Below are 21169 nucleotides of genomic sequence, written 5' to 3'. Positions count from 1 at the left end.
ATGCTGCGCTATTATACGGCCGAACGGGTTCAACGTTTGTCAATTTCAATCCTGCGGCGGTGCCGGACACACACACACACACATACATTACCTATAAACAATATACGGACAAGAAAAAGAGAATGACTGCGATGTATACATACATAGTGGAAAAATAAGAGAAAAAATATATGTGTGTGTGTGTGTGTGTGTACGAATGCGAAGTTTAAAAATATTTTTCCCACCCGTTCTCACCGGTAATGTGAAATGTTTAAGCAAGTTATATCGTAAATATATATATATAATAATAAAATAGTATACCGCGCGGGTGGAAACGGTCAATTACATTATTATATACCGTCGATGGTGTCATAAACACACCTGTGGATACAAACAGTGGCGGGCGCATCACTCGATGTTATAATTTATAATATTAAAAGCGTACCTAATATTAAAGTATAATATAGGAGACGTTAATTATTCCGGCGCGCCCGAATTGCGTGGTACAGTAATACGCGTATATTAGGTATATTTTATTACAATAGAATATTAAAAAATAAAAACATCTAACTCTGTGCACGCCAGAAACTTTATTATAATGTACCACATTATATTATCATAATATATTTCTGTCAATTGTTATATATTACCTATGTCCTATACATTTATTATGTCCTTGTAGAATTATTAGTAAGCCAGTTGCATATTTTTTAAGAAAATAATGACTGAATGAGTCACTTCCAAAAAATATTTTCTAAAAATTATTGATGCTTAGTACCTACTAACGAATATTAGATTTTGAATTGGAAAGTATTTTCAGACAGTTTTAATACTAAGTCCCCCCTCCAAGCCACCCCAATTTGAGTTAATTGAATACAAAACCTTTATGTATGATTTTATTTTGTATAAAAACAAAAAGCCATCGAAACTAATAATATATTCTGTGAGATACACGCGACGTATACATAGGCACCCGGAGGGAGGAGCAAGCTGGGGCATTTTAATGCATTTCCCCCCCTGGCTTTTCAAAAATATTTTTTAAATTGAATGTTTTAAGATAAATTACTATTTAAATATAACAAATCCTAACATTGACCCCTCCTAGAAAAATTGCTGCGGACGCCTATGGAGTATGGACGTATAATATTTTTATAGTTACACAAATAATAAATAGTTTAAAATGAATGGTTCGTCATATACCATAGTCATAAATATGCATATAAATTATAATTATAAATTCATACTGATAAAATGCAACTTGAATGTGATGCGGGTAGTGCGGCATCGGTAATGACTATATCTTACATTTCTATATAATTTGTCCTAATTCGATTGAGATTTCAGTTTTCCAGTACTCCAGTTTAGATATTACAGTGCTTGTTTATCTTAGCTTTATTGAATGTCACAGTCTACAGTAGCATATTTAATACAGAGCATTCAATTCACTAAACATATTATATACGATATACCTATTAATTAAGGTAGTATAGTGATTGAGTGGGTGTAATAATTTTTGGACATGTATCTCTAACAGCTCAGTGACATATTTATCTATTTGAATAACATAATATAGTCTTTTCGAGTAGGTTTAGTTTTATTTTCAATGGAAATCAATTAAACGAATAATTTAACGTGTTAAATTGATATCATTCGATTAATGGTGCAGTCAGAGTGGACACGTTTTGGTAATAAAAATTACTTCAGAGTAAAAATTCATACATTTCGTTATACCTAGTAAAATTTTAATATATTTTTGATAAATGAAGCTTAACACAATTCGTACTTGACTCCAAGCATTTTAAAACATAGGTAACTGAAAATTGCCCATAGTATGTTTGTCTTTTACTTATTGCAGACTCTGACACTTATAAAGGAATATAATATTATTCATATTGTTGTATACATTTTCGGTTTGCAAAACCTTATAATTTTTAACGTAATTTGTACTACAATTCCTATTAGTATAATAAAAACTTAAAGTGACTATTTTATGTATATATATTATATACTAACCCTGCCGAGCAGATGCACGGTTAAAATTTTTCTTACTTTCTGTTAGAAATTATCGTCGATGATTTGTCGTCTCCAGTCGATCATTTATAACTAGCATGTACTTGTACTATAATAATATATACATCTATTTAAGCGTTTCTTAAGGCGCGGTGCTTATTCCGCGAGAATTTCGGGCGATGTCACTGCAGCGCGACATTATCGCCAGACTGATTTGAATAAATGCGAGTGGACACAACCAGTTTTCATCACGATAAATACGACTGGAATAATTTGTCTCTGGTTTTTTTTCAATATAATGTATATTTATTTCTTAAATAATAATGTCTTTAAACGCAGAGCTATAAATTGGCGTCTGACGATATGTTTTATTAGCTCTCTTTAATCCCCCACATAAAATTAAGATAAAAATCAGTACACATAGATCCCATGACGCGCGGGCGGCACTGTGTCCTAAGCAATTTACTTCGATTTAATTTCTTTCTCTCTTATTTTATTTTTATTTTTTATTGCGTTATTGTTATTTTAGTAACGAGTTATCGATCAATGCCCACTGCTGATCATCGGCCATAATACGTCATGCCTTGCGTGGTAATGACGAACGATTTATTCTCATTTTTTTTAGCCACTCGTGATCACTACATAGACAATATAGAAAATAGATACCTACTGCTATTCATAGAAACATATAACTTATTTATAAACCATGTAATATATACGGTGATTCACTAAGAATACTTATCCCCGTGTTTCATTTAATAATGAATTTATTCAAATTCTTAAACTTCTTAAAGATATTTCAAAATCATATTTTTCTTGAAATTTTTTGTTCTATTTCGGGAGTGCTCTATGGAGATACAAATTTCTGTTTTACAGATGAAAATCTTTCTGTTTACTGTAAACTATTTAGTGAATAATTTTTTTGAAATTTTTTTTTTTATGTATACATAACAACATACGTACATAGGTACATACAATATATTATATACTTAATTCAAAACTCGACTGAATAGTTTTTGTCACAAAACTTTGTGTGATTTAAAGTGAATGATAATTTTAGTAAATAAAAAATGTATAAGTAACTCAATTATAGTAGTCTTAATCAACTGGATTTTGAAAATTATTTAATAGATTATACCCAGCCTTGGATTCCATAATACTATATTATAGATATGGTCTTGTAGGAATAGCTGATATTCACATTTCACACATTACACGCTCTACGGGTTCGATGTCGCAAACAAAACCCAACGGACGGACGTTATGATAATATTGAGTTTCGACTTCTATTTATAGGACAACAAGTCGACCGACGACCGACATAATATTATATATCTACAATATAATATAATATTATTATTATAAATCACACACGTGCGCGCGTACTCGGGAGACAACACAAGTCATACAACCTATTGCAGCAGAACCCCATATACGCCATTGTTCCATTTATATTGCAGTCATTGCACGTTGTGTAATTGCAATGATCTTCTATCATGATATCTACGAGCAATGGCCACCAGCACCGTCATAGTCGATGCTGGACACAGTTTCGTATAGAAATGACCAAGTGCGTGGAAAACGAAAGGATTTCGTTTGCTTCGGAACTGAAAGCAACACAACGGGCTAGGATTAGATTTGTGTAGGTAGTAGGTGGTGTACACTTTACGACAATATGTAGGCGTTTTATATTTTCGAGAAATCAAGTATTTGACTTCTCTAAATCTTATATTGTACAACAGGACATATATATATATAATAGTATGCAAAATGTAAAATATTGTGACACAATATATAATTCCAGCTTTCTTATGGAATTTCTCTTATGAAGGGTGCATTACATAGTACTTGGTTTTTAATTGTAGAATGAGTTCTTGATAATATGGATTTAAAATCACAGTTATTATGTCATCATTGTTATTATTAATATTTGTTTCGTGATTTTTATCGTGATAATGATAAGGAATTATTAATAGGTAATGACTATATTAAGGTATCCATCTAAAAAATTTAACATATTGTGTAATAGAACAATATTAATCTCATCACGATTCATTATAGGTCTTAAAATATACCTATTCATAATATTTTTTAAATTGACCAAATTAATTATCAGTGTTATATTTTTTAGAAAAATTTTATTTCACGTCATAAATTATGACTCTTGCAATTGCATGATTTAAACGTTAAAATACGTCAAGTAACTGATTAACCCCTATCAACAATAATAACTATACCTACTACACGTATCATACACTAAACATGTGTATTATTTATTTTTCATTAATAAATGAATTATAAAATATCATCTAGTTAACCTTAAGTCCTTAACTATTAAAATTTTTGAATATATTTTGTAAGTATATAAATAATAATAGTGCATTGGCGTTTATTGATACGAGATCGGGATGTGTTTGATATATATGTTTGTATTAAAATTCATTATTAAATCTAAAACCTATCATTATAATATGATTATAATTATTAGTAGCATATAATTTGTATACGTAGTTTACGTATTCGCTTCAAGTTTTAAGAATGTAAAATCGTACAGAACATATGTTTTACAATACGAGGACTAAAAATATAATTACAAGCGGTAACTTTTTTTCAAAATTTCTAGTTTCTAAATATAGTGTTTTTGACAGAAAATTTCTGTACATACACACTTAAGGTATACATCATTATACACTAATAAATAACGCACCATTGGTTATCGTTGAAGAATTAAATACTGTCCAGCGGATCAAAAGTATTATTTTCTAACCCATTCATGCCGTATATGTACAAGCCGACACAATAATGGCAATTTGAAGGTCCTCTTACAACGTGAAACTATACGGTTTTAACTACCTATATTATAATAATATAATGTATAAGGTCCACGTTGTATTTAAAAATGCGTAAATACCGCGGCGCGTATATAATATTATAATATAATATGCTCATAATGTTATGTTATTTTTCCAGCTTAACGTACCCCTCCCATCCTCCACGAATACTAACTTGCATAAAAACCGCAATAACCTATTGTTATTAAAGCAACTCCAATGTCATTATGTTATTATATTCTTGTCGCGAAAAAAAATTAACTGCTATTGGTTCCACTCGGTGAAAAAAACTGCAGCGAATTGCCAGCCGGCGACACACGTTGTTTGCGAGTGGTGTACGGTTATGAGTCATATGTTATAAAACAGAAATTTAAACGAAAAAAAACAAACAAACAAAATAAAGACGCGTAACTGATATAACATATAATATGATATATTTTCCTCTAGGAGACAGCTGTAACGAAAATAATTAAGATTACATAAACAACGAATAACTACGTATGTATAGGTATATAACATAGTTATAAAGGTCAAAGGTGGCCATTAACTAATTAATTATTAAATTCTCAAATTAACTTATTCACTTATATATTTGTGATTCATATGGTTATAAAAAAAATTAATTATCTTCGTTTTGACTGAGTATTAATATAGTTGATATTTTTCTCGATCTTCTCAAATTTAAACCTTTTGAGTTAAAATATTGACTACACTCAATAGTTGACAACTCTTTGATCTCAGAACTATCCATCTCCATTATCTCTTATGACCTCAGGAGACACCTAAAATGAACTTGGGATCGTCACCTACTGATTGACTAATCCTTAATCCATGTCATAAAGTTCAATTACCGCCCACCAGATGAGCCGTAACTCAAGTTCTTAAACGTTTTAAACTATGTAGCTATTTTATATTTATGCTTATTGTAAAAATATATTTATCAGTACTGATTATAAAAATTACAATTTTTTGAAAAAAAACGTTATAAATTGAAAATGTAAATATATATCATTGAGCGTGCGTATGATATAGGTACACTATGTGCCATGTGGAGAATCTATGAGATACCTGTAACATGTATTACTGTATGGGTGCCGTGAGCTTTAAAAATAAAATCAACGTAGAATATAATAAACGTATTATTTATTATTTTATTAATAATTTAATTTTCTACGGCGATTATGAATGTCGCGTAATTATAATAATATAATGCTGTAGGTACTATTAATACTATTGTACTGATAACAAGTAACAACGTATGGACCAGTGCTAAATGAAAATTCTTCCGAGGACTTATTGACCTTCGTGGCTTCGTCCAATAAATTACAACAACTGTCGCTGCAGCAGATTGGATTAGGATAAATTATTTCATTGTTGAAATTCAATACATATGTGTGATAAATGTATTATAATAATTATATTGTATAATGGGAGGACATTATAATAATATATTAAAGTGTAAATCACAATGCAATCAATTCGTCGTTGACTTATTTGATAAGAAGGGATGTGTACCTGAGTGAAACTAAGCCATTACAATTTCAAAATCTAGATACACCATTTTATACATAAACTATAGGACATAGAACATTTGATGAAAGCGTATAAATAGAAGCAATAATTTGAATCCGGCTGAGATAAGGCCATTAAACTATATAAATATAATGTCATTAATCGTGATTTTATAAGTAAAAAAAAAAAAAACAAAAGTATTCAAAAAATTTGTTGGAACAATAATAAATAATAATCATAATTCGGGGTTTTATTTTAACATAAAATATACTATGAACAGTGAACACAGTAAATCATATCGTAAAGAAATTATAAATAATATTGGAATGTTGAAGCGCTTTCGTAATTTCATAATGCGACAGTTAATCGTTTTTCGTGAGTTGAAGTTCGACGTGAAGTAAAAAAAAGTAAATTGAGATGGTGATACGCGGCGAAAAGAAAGCGTATCATTGTGTACCTACACGATATCTCGTGATTTAATGACGCGATCGGGTTGAAATGTTTAAACGGTAACGGCAATAATGTAGGTATATACATTAACGTATATTATGCATAAATTATAGTTTATTTTCCTTTCGAAAATTACGTTTCAACCAAGTTGTCAGAAAAATAGCGTTAACATATTATATTGACAGAAATTTACCCGGGTAGTAAGCACCCATAGTCGTCTCGCTTTTTTTACGTACAGAATATTATATATTATGAAAAATTATTATGACTCGAGACTTGTGAGGCCCGAGGAGAGTTTCATCGAAACATCGAACCTCGTTCGAGATGATAAATGTGTTCCTATTATACATATACGTATGGTGTCAGCAGTGCCAGTAGCCGCAATCCGATACGTAGCTACAGCAATAAACGGCGCGTTATATATTATTATAATATGACGTTCGTGATTTTGTGTTACAATAATTCTCTAACGTATATCTCACTCAATGAAATCTCGTACGATTTATCAGCCATTTTTGTTTGTTTTCTAATAAATAAAAAAAATTTAATGATTTGTTATAGCAATTTTAATTTTCAATTGAGAAAAATATAAAATGTGTAGAAGTTAAGGAACTATAATTTTATTGTGTTTTTCAAATAATTTAATGTTAAAATAAGATCCTCATTACTGCCAATACAATGCAAAACAAAAAAAAAAATCTATTTTTTACTTATGATCATTTTGTACAACCAAACGTGTTACGTATACGTAATACTATGGAATGATTATAGTGTACATAAATATATAATAATATAATCTATCATAGGTATGCATAATAAAATATATTGTAATATTAATAATAATAATATTCCCACGCGTAAGATGAAATATTATATACCAATACTATTCGTTACGCGTCCGAGTTTCTCTTTGTTTGTTACGACGACCTTTCGAGGAATATTATATATACCTTTAATCTTTATTATTATTTAAAAAATTATAATTGATTTTTGTATCGCATTTACTTCGAACACGCGCCTTACACATATTATATACATCACACACCTAATCCCGTGAACGAGTTGTCTGGGGCGCTCGTTGGCAACAAGGAGTTTATGTATAATAATATAAAATAAATACAATGTTATATAGGTATACACTGTAGTACAATAAACAACGATATTAAATATATTATTGGACCCGCCGACGTGCGTGCGTGCCGCGAGTTTGAGGTCATCGGTGTCGACGGCCAACTGGCACGGCTGTTACTTTATTTTTTATTTTTTATCCCCTTTTAAGTCTCGCATACGTATGGTGTTTTGCAACGCCAATGCGGGTGTATATTATATTATACGCGTGTGTATAAACTTATACGATATACGAAACGCTTGGACCACCCACGACAACATCGTATAATATTTATATTCTTATACATGCCAACTGCCGCCCTGGACGAGAGGGACACGCTGCAGCGGTTTCATATTATATTTACGTAGATACGAGTGTGGACATATCGCATACGCTGAAGATTTCACAATGGTGTTTTTACTATTATCAATTAGATTGTAAACACATATAGATCTCACTCGCATGCAACTAAAAGTAATATTGTACATTTTGTTTGATATGCTAACTATTACGCGAAGTCGACGTTCAATAAAACGCTCTTCAATCGACTCAATTCGACCCGATGCCTGGGAAAATGCGAATAGCTTGCGGACGGGACTAACTGTACAACCCTGACAGTGGTGCCCTCTTAATTATACTTAGTATTTTTGTAATACAGTTCACAATGCCCTTTTATTCGTTCAAAGAACTCGTGAAGCCAGCGTAAACCAAGTGATGTACCTGCAAGATATTTTAGAAGAAAAAATTGATATGTATCGCTATGTACTTAGTATAGTATAAAATACCGGACTCGTACCTGAGATGTTTTCTGGTGCCTAGTATATCACACATATAACTTATTGAACGCTCGATAAACGTGATAACACTAATAACCAATACGTATCAATACACAAACAGAGGTAAATTCTTTAGAAGTGGAAGTCACGATGGGTGGGCCAGTTGGTGATATTTCAAAATGATAATGTATAATTTAACAATAATATTATGGCAGATTATAGAAATTTAGATAGATCTTAAGTCGGAATTTTTTTCATGCAGAACATGAAAATATCTGCTTCGGTGCAACTGAGCTCATCCTGAGTCCTGATACCTATAATACATTATAATACATCTTTATTATATTATAACCTACACCTTTCCACAGACCACAGTAACGGCGTTGGCCGTTGGGTGCACTCTAAATATACATTTCAACCCCATGAAAATATTATTTATTATCTTATAACACCCCATTCCAGCAGGCCGTGCAACACATGATTCGTCGTCGTATCCATTTAATATTTCATGTATGCGTTTAGCTAGATTTGAAAATTTAGTGGCGATGATACACCACATATTATAATATAGTATCGTAATATCGTACGACATTATGTCATTACATATAATACATATACAATATGTAAGCACTTGTATACATTATAGAGATCGGACCTATTTGTTTGCGCGCTCTGCTAAATTAGGTCAAGAATGTTTAAATACTTCTCCTATTGCGCGTATATAAGTAATATAGGCATGTCCATATATAATAAGGACCAGATCTTATACCCGCCACGTGTAGTGTTCTACACAGTGTCTTACTATACGTATGCGTCTCTCCCCTGCCAAAGGTATATGTACTTACTAAACCTATACATTAATTTATTATGGACAATAATATATCACGATGGTATAATATAAATATAAAATAAATATAATATACGGCGGAATAATGGATTGCGTTCATCGCGATTTCATCGATTTAATACGTTTTTTTTCCCATCTGTTGTTACTAGGTACACCTGGCTTAAGTAAATATTGTACAGAACAACATAATGTAAAAAAAAATAATAAGATATAAAAACAAAAAATTCAAACTTAAAAGACATGGTTGAACTTTTTATTATTATTTTAATATATTTTTAATAATTATTATAATAATTGATAGTTTTACGTTTTCAGTCCTGATATTATTTTAACGATTATTATTTTGCATTATTTTTCAAGTGAACATAAGTTATAGTAAACATTTTATTGTGACAAAAATCGGCATATTTGTGATAAACATGAAGTACATAATATTATGTGGCCAGATAGTATAAAATGACTAAAACGCGTAGTAGATAAGTAATACTTATCGACCACCGTCCTTATATTTATAATTTTATAAATAATTAAAGATACTTTTAAAATCAATATCTACTTCTATTTTAGTAGCTTTAGTAAATCATTTTCATTATATGATTAATTAAACGATAAGACACAAATTTTTAATATATTTTTTTTAAAACATCTTTTAAGATTTTTAAAACATTTTTGTTTAGGCTACTTTATAAATATTAGTAATAAGTACGATATCATGAATACAATTATAAAACTTAACTATTATGGTGATTGGTGAAATAAAATAATTTAACAACAATATTTAAAATTTTTTTTTTGCATCATCAAGGTCAATGTTTCCCAAACTATACTTCGTGGAAATCTAGGGTTTCATGAAAGTGTTTTTGGTGCTCCAAGAACAAATTTAAATTAAATATTTTTGAACCTTCTAGTAGCTAATAGCTAGATGCCTAATGTATATAAAAATGCTTCACCACCAAGTACCTACGTCATAAGACAGTAACATGACGTGGTGTGTGCAAGTGTATGAACATTAGAGTACGGTATTCAAATTGCAATATAGTCAACTGTAAAAGCTCCTAAGATATAATTAGGGCCATAAATTAGTATAGGAGATACATAGTCGTAATATAGTAATACAAGTACCTATATATTATATAAATATGTATATTTATACAATACACAATATTAAAATTACATAACAAAACAAATATTAAAACGGCATTTAAAATATTGTGTTCAAGAGATGTTGGTATATTTTAATAAACTTCTATAGTTGCAACTGTTGTAATTGTCATAAAAGTTTTTTTTTTTTTTGTTATCAATGACACACGCCTCTGATACAATATGTTAATATACATTATTTTTGATACTATGTTTTTATTAGATGACGTTATATATTATGTTTAAATTTTCGATATGCGTCTTTGATTTTGAAACTACCTATTTATGCGAAATATAAAGTGGTGCAGGTAAAAAGGATTTGTGCGAGCTACAAAATGAGGAGTGCAATCTTCGAATTTTAGGAGTATTTAAAAATGATTCCAATGTTCTGTAAACTAATAACGTAAGACACGTAACTACTTATTAAAAATTATAATTTGTATGAAGATCACTGTAAAAATATAAAATGTTAAATTCACGCTATCGGCGTACGGAACAATGAAGAATCCTTTAAGTCAAGTTAACCCTATACCTATATCGCCTATATCTATATATATATAATAATCAGTCCCTCCCGAATTAAAACCACAGCGTAGATCTGTAATAATACTACTTACATACATTTTTTATTGAGTACCTATTTAATATTATATCATACGAGTTTATAAACATTTCATTGAAATTGTTATATTATACAAGTCAAGATATAAACCAAATACTCTGTGACGCGTGACAAGAATATCAAAATATACGTTAACCACTATATAAACCTACATAAGCAACATAAATCAATTATTATTAAAGTAAATTTCATATGAACTGTTTATATATATACATTGTAAACATATAATTAATATTATATAATATTGAGTTTACGAACAGTTATTTTTTATTTTATCGAAACTGATCTTTGAATAAGCTAATGCACACATACCTGTGACGATAATTAGTATCCGTCTAGCGTACTCCATCGTCATAATTATCTTGTACGAGTTATACACTTATACGCGTTATAAATCACTGTTAAACGCGATCGCGCGTAGGGTTTATTATAGGTAGGTAGAAGTACAAAATGTAATAGAAAATATATTATATTATAACGTATTACTATTATTTCGTATGTACAGATGATACTAGACGATAGAATATATTATTATAATATTATTGTAGTCAGATGTAGTAGCTATGGTATCGGTCTGGATCTCCGGACACGTGTCATTACTACGGAGCAGTAGATACTCACTGCAATAATATTATACTCGTACTATTATTTTAATATTATTAGACGATACACATGGCTGAACGGTTTGCGGTTTAAGTCCAGTGCATGCCGTTATCTCCTATAGTGTTGTCATTGTTTATAATGTACCTATCTTCCTACGCCTGCAATACTAAATAATATTGATAAACACACACGCATACTAACAGATATATCTAAGGTCTTGAGTCCTGTAACGACATTTTAATCTTGTCCAATGTACATATTATTATTATTATTTAAGTACAAATACTACTTTTTACGTAAACAAGTAGTCCGATACATATATATAGTCATTTGCTTAAACAAAAAATGACGATTCGAGAAATACATTATTTTCATAACAAAAAGCGGATAAGTAACCTATCTGTTGTACAATAAAATTCAAGTCATAAGTGTATCTAATAGTTATTGAGTAGGTCTTTGGTATAAATTATTTTATATTATTAAAAATGATTCTAAGCGGAAACGCTCTGTCATTCTAAAATAATTCTTTAAAGATGTGAATCTGTGTTCATCGGTATTTACTTAATTTGGTTAGATTTGGTTAATGTATATTCTTTGATTGCAGTAAAAAAAAGTAATTCAATTTAGTCAAAAACTTATTCTGTGTAAAATGTTATGAATTTTTTGTAATCAAAAATTTTTCCTAGTTATTTGATAAATTAATTTTAAAATTTCTACTTTCGACCCTCCAAGTACAAACTATAGATCCAATTTTCTATAAACACTATTCCTTAAAATCTAATGATCGGAGTACTTTTTTTACTTTAAAAATTGTTTTTGACATAAAAACACGCACACACACACACACACACACACACACACCACACACACACACACGTCATTAAAAACCAATACTCTTATCACTGCGTTCAAAATGTAAGGTTCAATTTTTTTTTTAATATCTTGAATTTGATTCATAAAATAATAATTATTACTATAGTGGTATTTTGTTTATTATATTAGTATAATATTATAATAGTATGTTGTTACCTTTTTTCAGATTGTGTTGTTCTGCAGTTGTTATTTCTTCATCACTCGTTGGCATCGTAATCGTATCGGTGACAATTCTGAAAAATAAACATTTAAGAATATCAGAAGAGAATAAATAAATCGTCGATAAATAAAAACCTAAATTTTATTTTATCCGACGTACTATATTGTAATAGATATTAACGGTCGCCGTTCCACCGGCGAATAGATAAACACTTATACACGATTGTCGTGGTTAAAGGGGCATGCATTCAATATTGTATTATTATCACAACCCATATCAGATGGTATAAAATGATTTTATGTGATTTATTATTACAGCAAACGTGAGAAAATGGATGAAAACAAAAAAATTGAATTAATTAAAAAATGTTAACGTAGAAAACGCTAAACTAAAATAGTTAATTATTGTTAATAAATAATATTTCAACTCTAAAAATATTTTAAAGTTAAGACTTATAAAAATATTAACTGAACTCAGTTAACAATTTTTTTTTTTTAATTACCATCTAAGTAACAGATGTTCACGTCATATTTAGTGATTATACATATTTCAATCATTATTTTAAATAATAACTAAATATTTTATGATAAAAATGCATTTTATTCTATTCCTCCTTATTACACACTAGCTGTGATTGTTTAAACAATTACACGTTTGTGTCGACTAAATGATTCAAATATCAAGGAATATTTGTTTTTTATTTAAAATTATTGCATATTATGAATTTACTGGGTAACCAGCCAAGAAATAGTAGTAAATAAATAAGTTTCAATTACAGTTATGGATATATGTAAACATGGTTCTAACTTAACGTTATATGTAAATATATATTAAAGTAACTAGAAAAATCTAAGTTGTTACAATGGACTCTTTAACTAGTTAAGTTAATAAAATAATTAAACATTATCTAACTAGTTAAGGTCAAAACTTAACAAAAATTAACTTTATAACTTAGCTTTGTCTATCTCTAATTATAATAGTGTACGAATGTGATACCTAATGAATATTGTTTTTTAATATTAGTAGTACAGAGTCAGTATAAAATTTACAGATTAAAAATGGTTTGTTGAACAACACGTTTTATATGAATTTCACACAGATATTGCAGATTCGTCTGTTTCTTTACGAATTTACACATTTTAATATAATATTATGTTTCTACTGTAGGTACCTACGTATTATACGAAGTTAAAAGAAAACCATTTATCTATCATAGTTATTATTATATATTTATTATACAATCTGCTAAACGCTAAAATTATTAGTTTGTACATAATAATATGTATAAATATTTTTAATATTGATAATAAATAATAAGAATAACATTGATACTATTCGATCCGTTCTCAAGACATTTTTTCTTATATAAATATCATTTACGTATATAGTATGATAATATTATAAGAAATATTGTTGTTTGTTACTCTGTACTAATCACTATTTTAATCTAAATAAAAAATCCCTCTAAGAATTCATTATTATAAATTATAATATAATGACTTGGATATATAACAAACACCTTTATTGATAACATTTTTTACTAAAAATTAAAAATTGTTGAGGACTTTTCCTTTTTAAGTTGAAAAAATGTAAAAACGAAAAACAGACCTTCCCTAGTTTAATTCAAGTAGTTTCCTCCTTCCGCCCTTCCAAACACAGACATTTTTTGTTAAAGATTAAGTTAATCATTATAACCAAATCATATGATATGAATTGTGTATTAAATGTATTATAATGATAAGCATAATCATACAAAAATGATATTAAAAGTTAAAGCCAAAATTAAATTGAATATCATTTTTCTATGAGAAAAATATTTGAATTTGTTTAAAAATAATGAAAAACTTTACAAATTTTAATTTCCATGACACCCATAATATAATTTAATATAATATATTGAATATCTTATTTATAAAGCAAATATTTAATAAATAATTCTAAAAAACATCTATACCTACTACCTACTATCTATAAGTTATAATGTCGTAATATCATAAACTTAAAACAATTGACTAAAATAGTAAAGTAGTCAAACATTCTTTATTTACGTTACATCATTAAAAATATAAATAAATCCTAGATGTATTATTTTGTTGAGAAATGGGATTAGGGTGGATGGTAATTTACCATTTTGCTTCCAATAAGCTATTTTCTAAATACAGGATATAAGTTAAAGACAAATGTATCCAACGATGATTTAGTTTTTAACTATATACATTCAACTGTGTAGGGTAAATTATTTTTAATTCCGAAGAATCAATTTGTAAGACATAGTACTCGGGTAATCTGAAACAATTAAGGCTTTTACATTGTTAGAGGTATATTTTTAAATTAGAAACAATATATTTAAATCTTTTCAAATGTATGTATTATAATACCGTGTAACAATTCATAATCTTTTCACAAATCTATAAATGTTTAATTACATTGTCATTATTCAAGATTATAGTATTATTTTTTTTTCATTAGGTAATACAATTAAAAATCTAGTTTTTAACGATCAGACATCAGTTAAAATTCAAATAAGTTAAACGATTTTTTCCTTACAAATAAAGTCATATGTATTTATAACCTAAAAAAATATTGTTAAATTACGATTTGTACTTTGTTTTTCGTTTATTTTACGTAAAATAATGATTGAAAGAAATCAATTAACTAGCATATAAAATACCTAATCTTCAAACGTCAATATAATAAATTTATTTCAAATTTAATAAATACTGAGATACAATAATTTTAATAATTAAATAATATACATTTGATAATGTATTAAACATTTTAAAATTTTAATGAATCATAAAAAAAAATTAAGTTCTATAATGACTATTTTTTTTTATAAAACAATAAAACACAAAAATGTAATTTTAATTTCAAAAATATATTAAGTGGATTTACCTTATTTGTAAAATAAACTCAAGGTAGCAAGTATAGGTACACAATAAGATTACTTTCAGTTGAATAATTAATTACCTAATTAAATTAAATAATAAATACATTTTTATCCGTTTCTTAGATATAGGCTTATAAAATATTATAGTTTCACATTAAATTAAACTTGAGATAATATAAGGAAATAAAAATTATTAATTTCATTCATTGCAAGTAGAACCCGAACAAAAAACCTTAATTGCAAACATTTTTATACGATTTAGTGAACGCCGATCACCGTAAATATACCTAAGAGTAGAATTTTCAATAACAATAGTTTGTTTTTTGTCGAGACACGAGCTAGGAACATAATATAGACATAGGTCAACGGTTGGGTCTGAACTTAACCAGCATTAAACACTTTGGGGTAGTGGTGGGGTTCGATGACAAAGATATAAATTAAAATAATTATAATTATAGATAATAGGATTAAAAAAAATGGGTTTAAATAAATGAGACGGGTTGTACCCCATCGCCGGTGGGTAAGTAGGAAGTTATCGGTTTACGCCCTTACGCGAAAACGTCGTCATCATCGGCTGCAGCAGGTGTGTCGACGAATGTTTGTGGCGGTTCGTCTTTGTGCACGAAATCCACAAGCCTGGGCGGCAACCGATAAGCTGGCGGCGGCGGCGACGAAGGAAGCGGTGGTGGAGGTGGCGGTGGCTTCTTCTTAGGTGGCCGCACTTCCTTTCGAGGAAGCGGTTTGGGTGGCAGTCGGTCCTCTTCGGCCACGGCCACCAACTTCTCGTACAGGCCAACGTCATCGCCAATGGCTGCACTCGACGAAAACTCACGTTCCAGCTGCATGAACGGCTCCAGAACTCTGTCCAGCACACAGTTTTTGTCACTGCCGCCGTTCAACACGCCGTCACAGTCTTCACCGACTGATAATTCGGCAGGACACTTGGACACCACCGTGGAAACACTACTGTTGGTGTCGTCCGATTCCGATTCGCCGTGATAAACGAATAACCTGTAAAATGGACATATATTAATAAGTATTGGAGTACGAATACATGCAGATTTTAGATTTGCATACGCAATTTAAATATTTTTAATTATTTTTGTTTTTCCAAAAAGGTTATGTTTTCCTACACACCATATAGTTGTGGTAAGATAGAGCATGATGATAGTGTAGGGATAGATTATTGGTCAAATTATTATATTAACAACTTACATGGTTATACATAGTATTATAGAGCTTTAAAAATAGCATTATTATTTAAGGTTAAATTATTCTTTTTAAATAGGTAACTATTTAGGTAAAAATAATATGGTAGACATTTTGAGTAAAATTGCTTAAGTGAATTTTCTGACTTACTCTAACAGTATAGGCATTACTTCATTTTATAATGTTATCTACTTGTACATAGTTAACAGTTATCAAAAAATAAATTGTACGAATGTATAATACTTACAACATTTACTATATTAATAACATTTATTGATAATATTATTTGAAAATTATTTCAAAGCTTCCATAACGACAAATTTTAAAAACATCACAATTCACAAATAAGTAATAGTTTACTTAAATAAATCAAAAATTAAAATCATTTTATGTCAAAATTCTTGTACCTACATATTTTGAAATTTAAAATATTCGAATACTTTATTATAACGTATAGGTATTAATATAATATATTGTATAATTGATTATAAAAACTATTATGTAGGTAGTGAAGTTACGCCTATGAAACGTGTGTGATGAGAACAGATGTATCATTATTCCCAATAGGCATCCAATTATAATCCTAATTGTTTCGTTTTGCGAGGGAAATTAAAAATATTATACCCATCGCACAGACGCTTTATTTTTTAATTAACATCAACACTTGATAGTATCACGTATAATATAATAATCAACACGGACATTCCAACGAGGCAATTCTTTGAACATAGCTTAATAAATAATAGGTTTGTATCTGTTTAGATGAGTTTCGTTATCTATATATAATATAATCACAATGTTCATCAATCATCACTAATTAGTAGAAATTGATCATCGATCGTCATCTTTGTGCCTCCTTTCTCTGTATAAATGGAAATTTTATCAGGTAATGTAATTCGCTTTTCGCTTACATAACCCGTTAGCTTATATTATATTTTCTAGTTGGATGACTTGCGTAAAATATGAGATGAAAGGCAAATTAAAAGTATTTTTTTTTTTTAATAATTAAAAAGTAATATAAAATCTTACCTATTAACTGACATTGTTTTATTATGAATTCATTTAAATACATTCAAATTATATTTCTTTTTATGTTTTCCACTGATAAATCCTACTGTAATGCTTACTTCATACCATATTGTATAACACATAATATTATAGTTATGGGTCCGGGGATTGAACCACTAAAATTAGACATTTACATCAGGTTGACCCAGTGATTAGACCACTATTTTAAAGAAGCGTAAGATAATTAAAAGCCAGGAAGCAAACTTTAATTAGAAAGAATTCTATTTTCAACCAAATTTTAAAAAAATAGGAAGAAGGGGAGAAAGTCAGATTTTAATTTGTGAAATCTGTATCGCATTATTTAAAAATACATTAATAATTATTTGACTAATATTACGTCCCGTTTTATATTGTATATATTTATTTAAAAAAAAGAAATTTATAAATTTATATAATACATATTTGTATAATTTTGTGTTATACATGTATGGCCAACACACGAGTAATAAAAATACAAACAGATATTGTATACCAGAGGCTCTCAACCATAGGGTCACGACCTAATTCTAGGTCACCAATAATGTTCAATAGGTCGGTAAAAAATTGAAAACGTTGGTATAACACTATTTTTAAAAAGGTGGCATGAAAAATGGGTAGATATACACAAAGGTTGAGAACTACTGTTGTATACAAAATATATAGATAAAACGTGGCTCAATTACCGACCGCTTAAAGTTATACAATACACGATATACAGAACCGGAAGAACTTACAGCTGGATACCCACGACTCGCGTATTTGACCAGTATACACGAATAGTGGAATAAATCGTTAAATTACACGAATATTCAAACGTAAACCACTACTCGTATATTAATGAAAAATCTAATTTGTTTCTTTGACTCGTGTCAAATACCGAATATTCGTACAAGTAGCAGGTATACTATACCTATTAGGTTCCAACCGCACTTGGCAAATACCAAAGTATATCGCATACTCGTAAACACGAGTAGCGAGAAGCTTATTAATAATATTATAATGCGAAATCATGATATAAATATATAAATACGGGTACTTACTTTTCGACGGCATCTGTATACAAAGTTGACGACGCGATCGGCGGGGGAGGTTCCGGTTTCTTCTGTTTCCGGGGAGGTACGGGCGGCGGTGCCTTTACGGCTAGCCGACCGTCGACCATGTGCAGCTTAACTACCAGCCCCGACTCCTTGAGGCATCGGACGCAATCGTCGCGGCTCAGCCTATTCACCGGCCGTCCGTTGATCCGGACGATTTCGTCGCCGGCGGCCAGCGGTCCCCACGACGCCTGAGTGCGGGACGCAGGGCTGCCGTCGGCGCATGACTGGACGAATAGCCGGTTGCAAGTGTCCACGCCGTCAAACCGCAACCCAAAGCCCAATCGCTCGCCGGGCAGACGATAGACAAGTACTTCTTCAGCGGTGCTGCAGATCGAACCGTCCGTAGCGGCAACGTCCTCTCCGATGGACAGCACGGTGACAAACGAATCTTCAACCGTCTGAACTCCACCTCGGCCACCACCGTCCACCGATACGACCGTCACAAAGTCTTTCGCGGCCACTGTGCTCATGGCTGTGCTGTGCTGTGCTCTGTCGTCCTGTGAAAACCATTTATAATATTTTATTTTATGACATGTTTGATGATAATATTATTATAAATACATAATAAAACTTCTCCTAACGACTCAAGACTGAGAATGTCCATTGTCCAAAGTGTATCTGTTTATTGTTTTTATTATTATTATTAAATATTACATAGGGTTTGAAGCATAAGGTATACAAAACCACGATGTAAATGCATGGCAATATAATAATATATTTCAAGATTAAAGACCTTAACTTAAAAATGGCGGGGTTTGATTGGCGAACATCATCATCCTGAAGAAAAACTATTTCTTAAATAATTGGTTAAGCGGTGGAGATAATAAAACAAGAATTACGGGTGTTTTGAATTAACACCTTTAGGTTTTAAAGTTCAAAATGCTAATGAGAGCCAACAAAACCGGAAAAGTGTTTTTGAATAAAAGAAATATCTTGGGAGTAACGACTGTCAACTAAAGAGAAGAGATTTAGAAAACGAAGGTATTATACATAATATAATGACATATATATTGTGTATTTGTATTCATAAAAATATAAAAATTATCAAACGATTATAATTTATTTCGATTGTATATTATTGCAATAAATAACTTGCATTGATTAAAACCACCGAAAACCGGTAGAGTTATAAGCTATAGCTTTGATTTCACATGAGTTCAAATTTTCTATAATTATGTAAATATTTAAAAAAAATTTATGTAACATGATAATTAGAATGAATAGTAATATAAAACTATAAGTCAACTTATAAAATTTAAAAACAATGAATAGATTTTAGATCACTCTATTCTACTTTCTTAATCTTAACTTAAAGTAATATAATTTTAAGATTAAGTCAGTCGTTTTACAGCGTATCAATAATTGTGTAAAAACAAATATTTTTAAAATAATGAGTATTTGACAAAAAAAACACTCAATAAGTATAATATGTGTATTACCTATATTGGTTACCGATAAGAAAACAAAAATCGATGGTTTTTTAGTTTTTTTTTTAATCAAACAATAATAACAAAAAATTGATTTGAATCATTATGTTAATATTAAGTGTGTTAATAAAAGATTTTTTAAATATATCGACCAATATGAATTCAAAATATCAACTAGGTACCTATATACAATACATACGATAGTATTATTATACGTTGTACCTATAAGTAGGTGCAGGGTACGCGCTATACGGAATTTCGTCGGTGAAAAAAAACAAATGAGCATGTTATTATAACGGTGACCTGGACTTCACTGTACAAGGTACAACACATATAGAATGAATATTATATATGTATATACTTATATGCGGATTTCAAGTATGCCCGCCCATCGCAGGTCGGGCACGCATGTGTTCGAGTTTTTACGAATACATACATATATATATATATATATGTAGATACACTTCAAGTTTAAGATGAATTCGTTCAATGTGAAATCGCAGTGAAAGTATATACTTATATTCTAGATAGGTATATATAATATGTATATAAGTATGAAATATCCGATGTTTACGATACGATCGCGAG

General features: G+C 29.7%; 1 protein-coding gene and 1 long non-coding RNA gene across 2 annotated transcripts in view; both read right to left on the bottom strand.

Moving 5' to 3' along the window:
- The window catches only part of LOC114128100 (uncharacterized), a 66260-nt gene that overhangs the window by 33045 nt on the left and 12046 nt on the right, over positions 1-21169 (bottom strand). Inside the window, exons 2-4 of the mRNA XM_027992532.2 lie at positions 19098-19651; positions 16354-16812; positions 12908-12984 (exon numbers count right to left, since the gene is read on the bottom strand). Of these exons, the coding sequence (XP_027848333.2) occupies positions 12908-12984; positions 16354-16812; positions 19098-19624 (1063 nt within the window). The 5' untranslated portion in view covers positions 19625-19651. The remainder of the gene's footprint in view (positions 1-12907; positions 12985-16353; positions 16813-19097; positions 19652-21169) is intronic.
- On the bottom strand, positions 2996-12901 carry LOC126551480 (uncharacterized). The gene is made up of 3 exons (XR_007605383.1): positions 11588-12901; positions 3402-3596; positions 2996-3324 (listed from the first exon to the last, which is right to left on the bottom strand). It is a non-coding gene; the product is annotated as an uncharacterized LOC126551480 (long non-coding RNA).

The sequence above is a fragment of the Aphis gossypii genome, chromosome 3 (assembly GCF_020184175.1).
Source record: "Aphis gossypii isolate Hap1 chromosome 3, ASM2018417v2, whole genome shotgun sequence".
NCBI classification, from domain to species: domain Eukaryota; kingdom Metazoa; phylum Arthropoda; class Insecta; order Hemiptera; family Aphididae; genus Aphis; species Aphis gossypii.
This window is presented reverse-complemented; position numbering and strand designations above follow the sequence as displayed.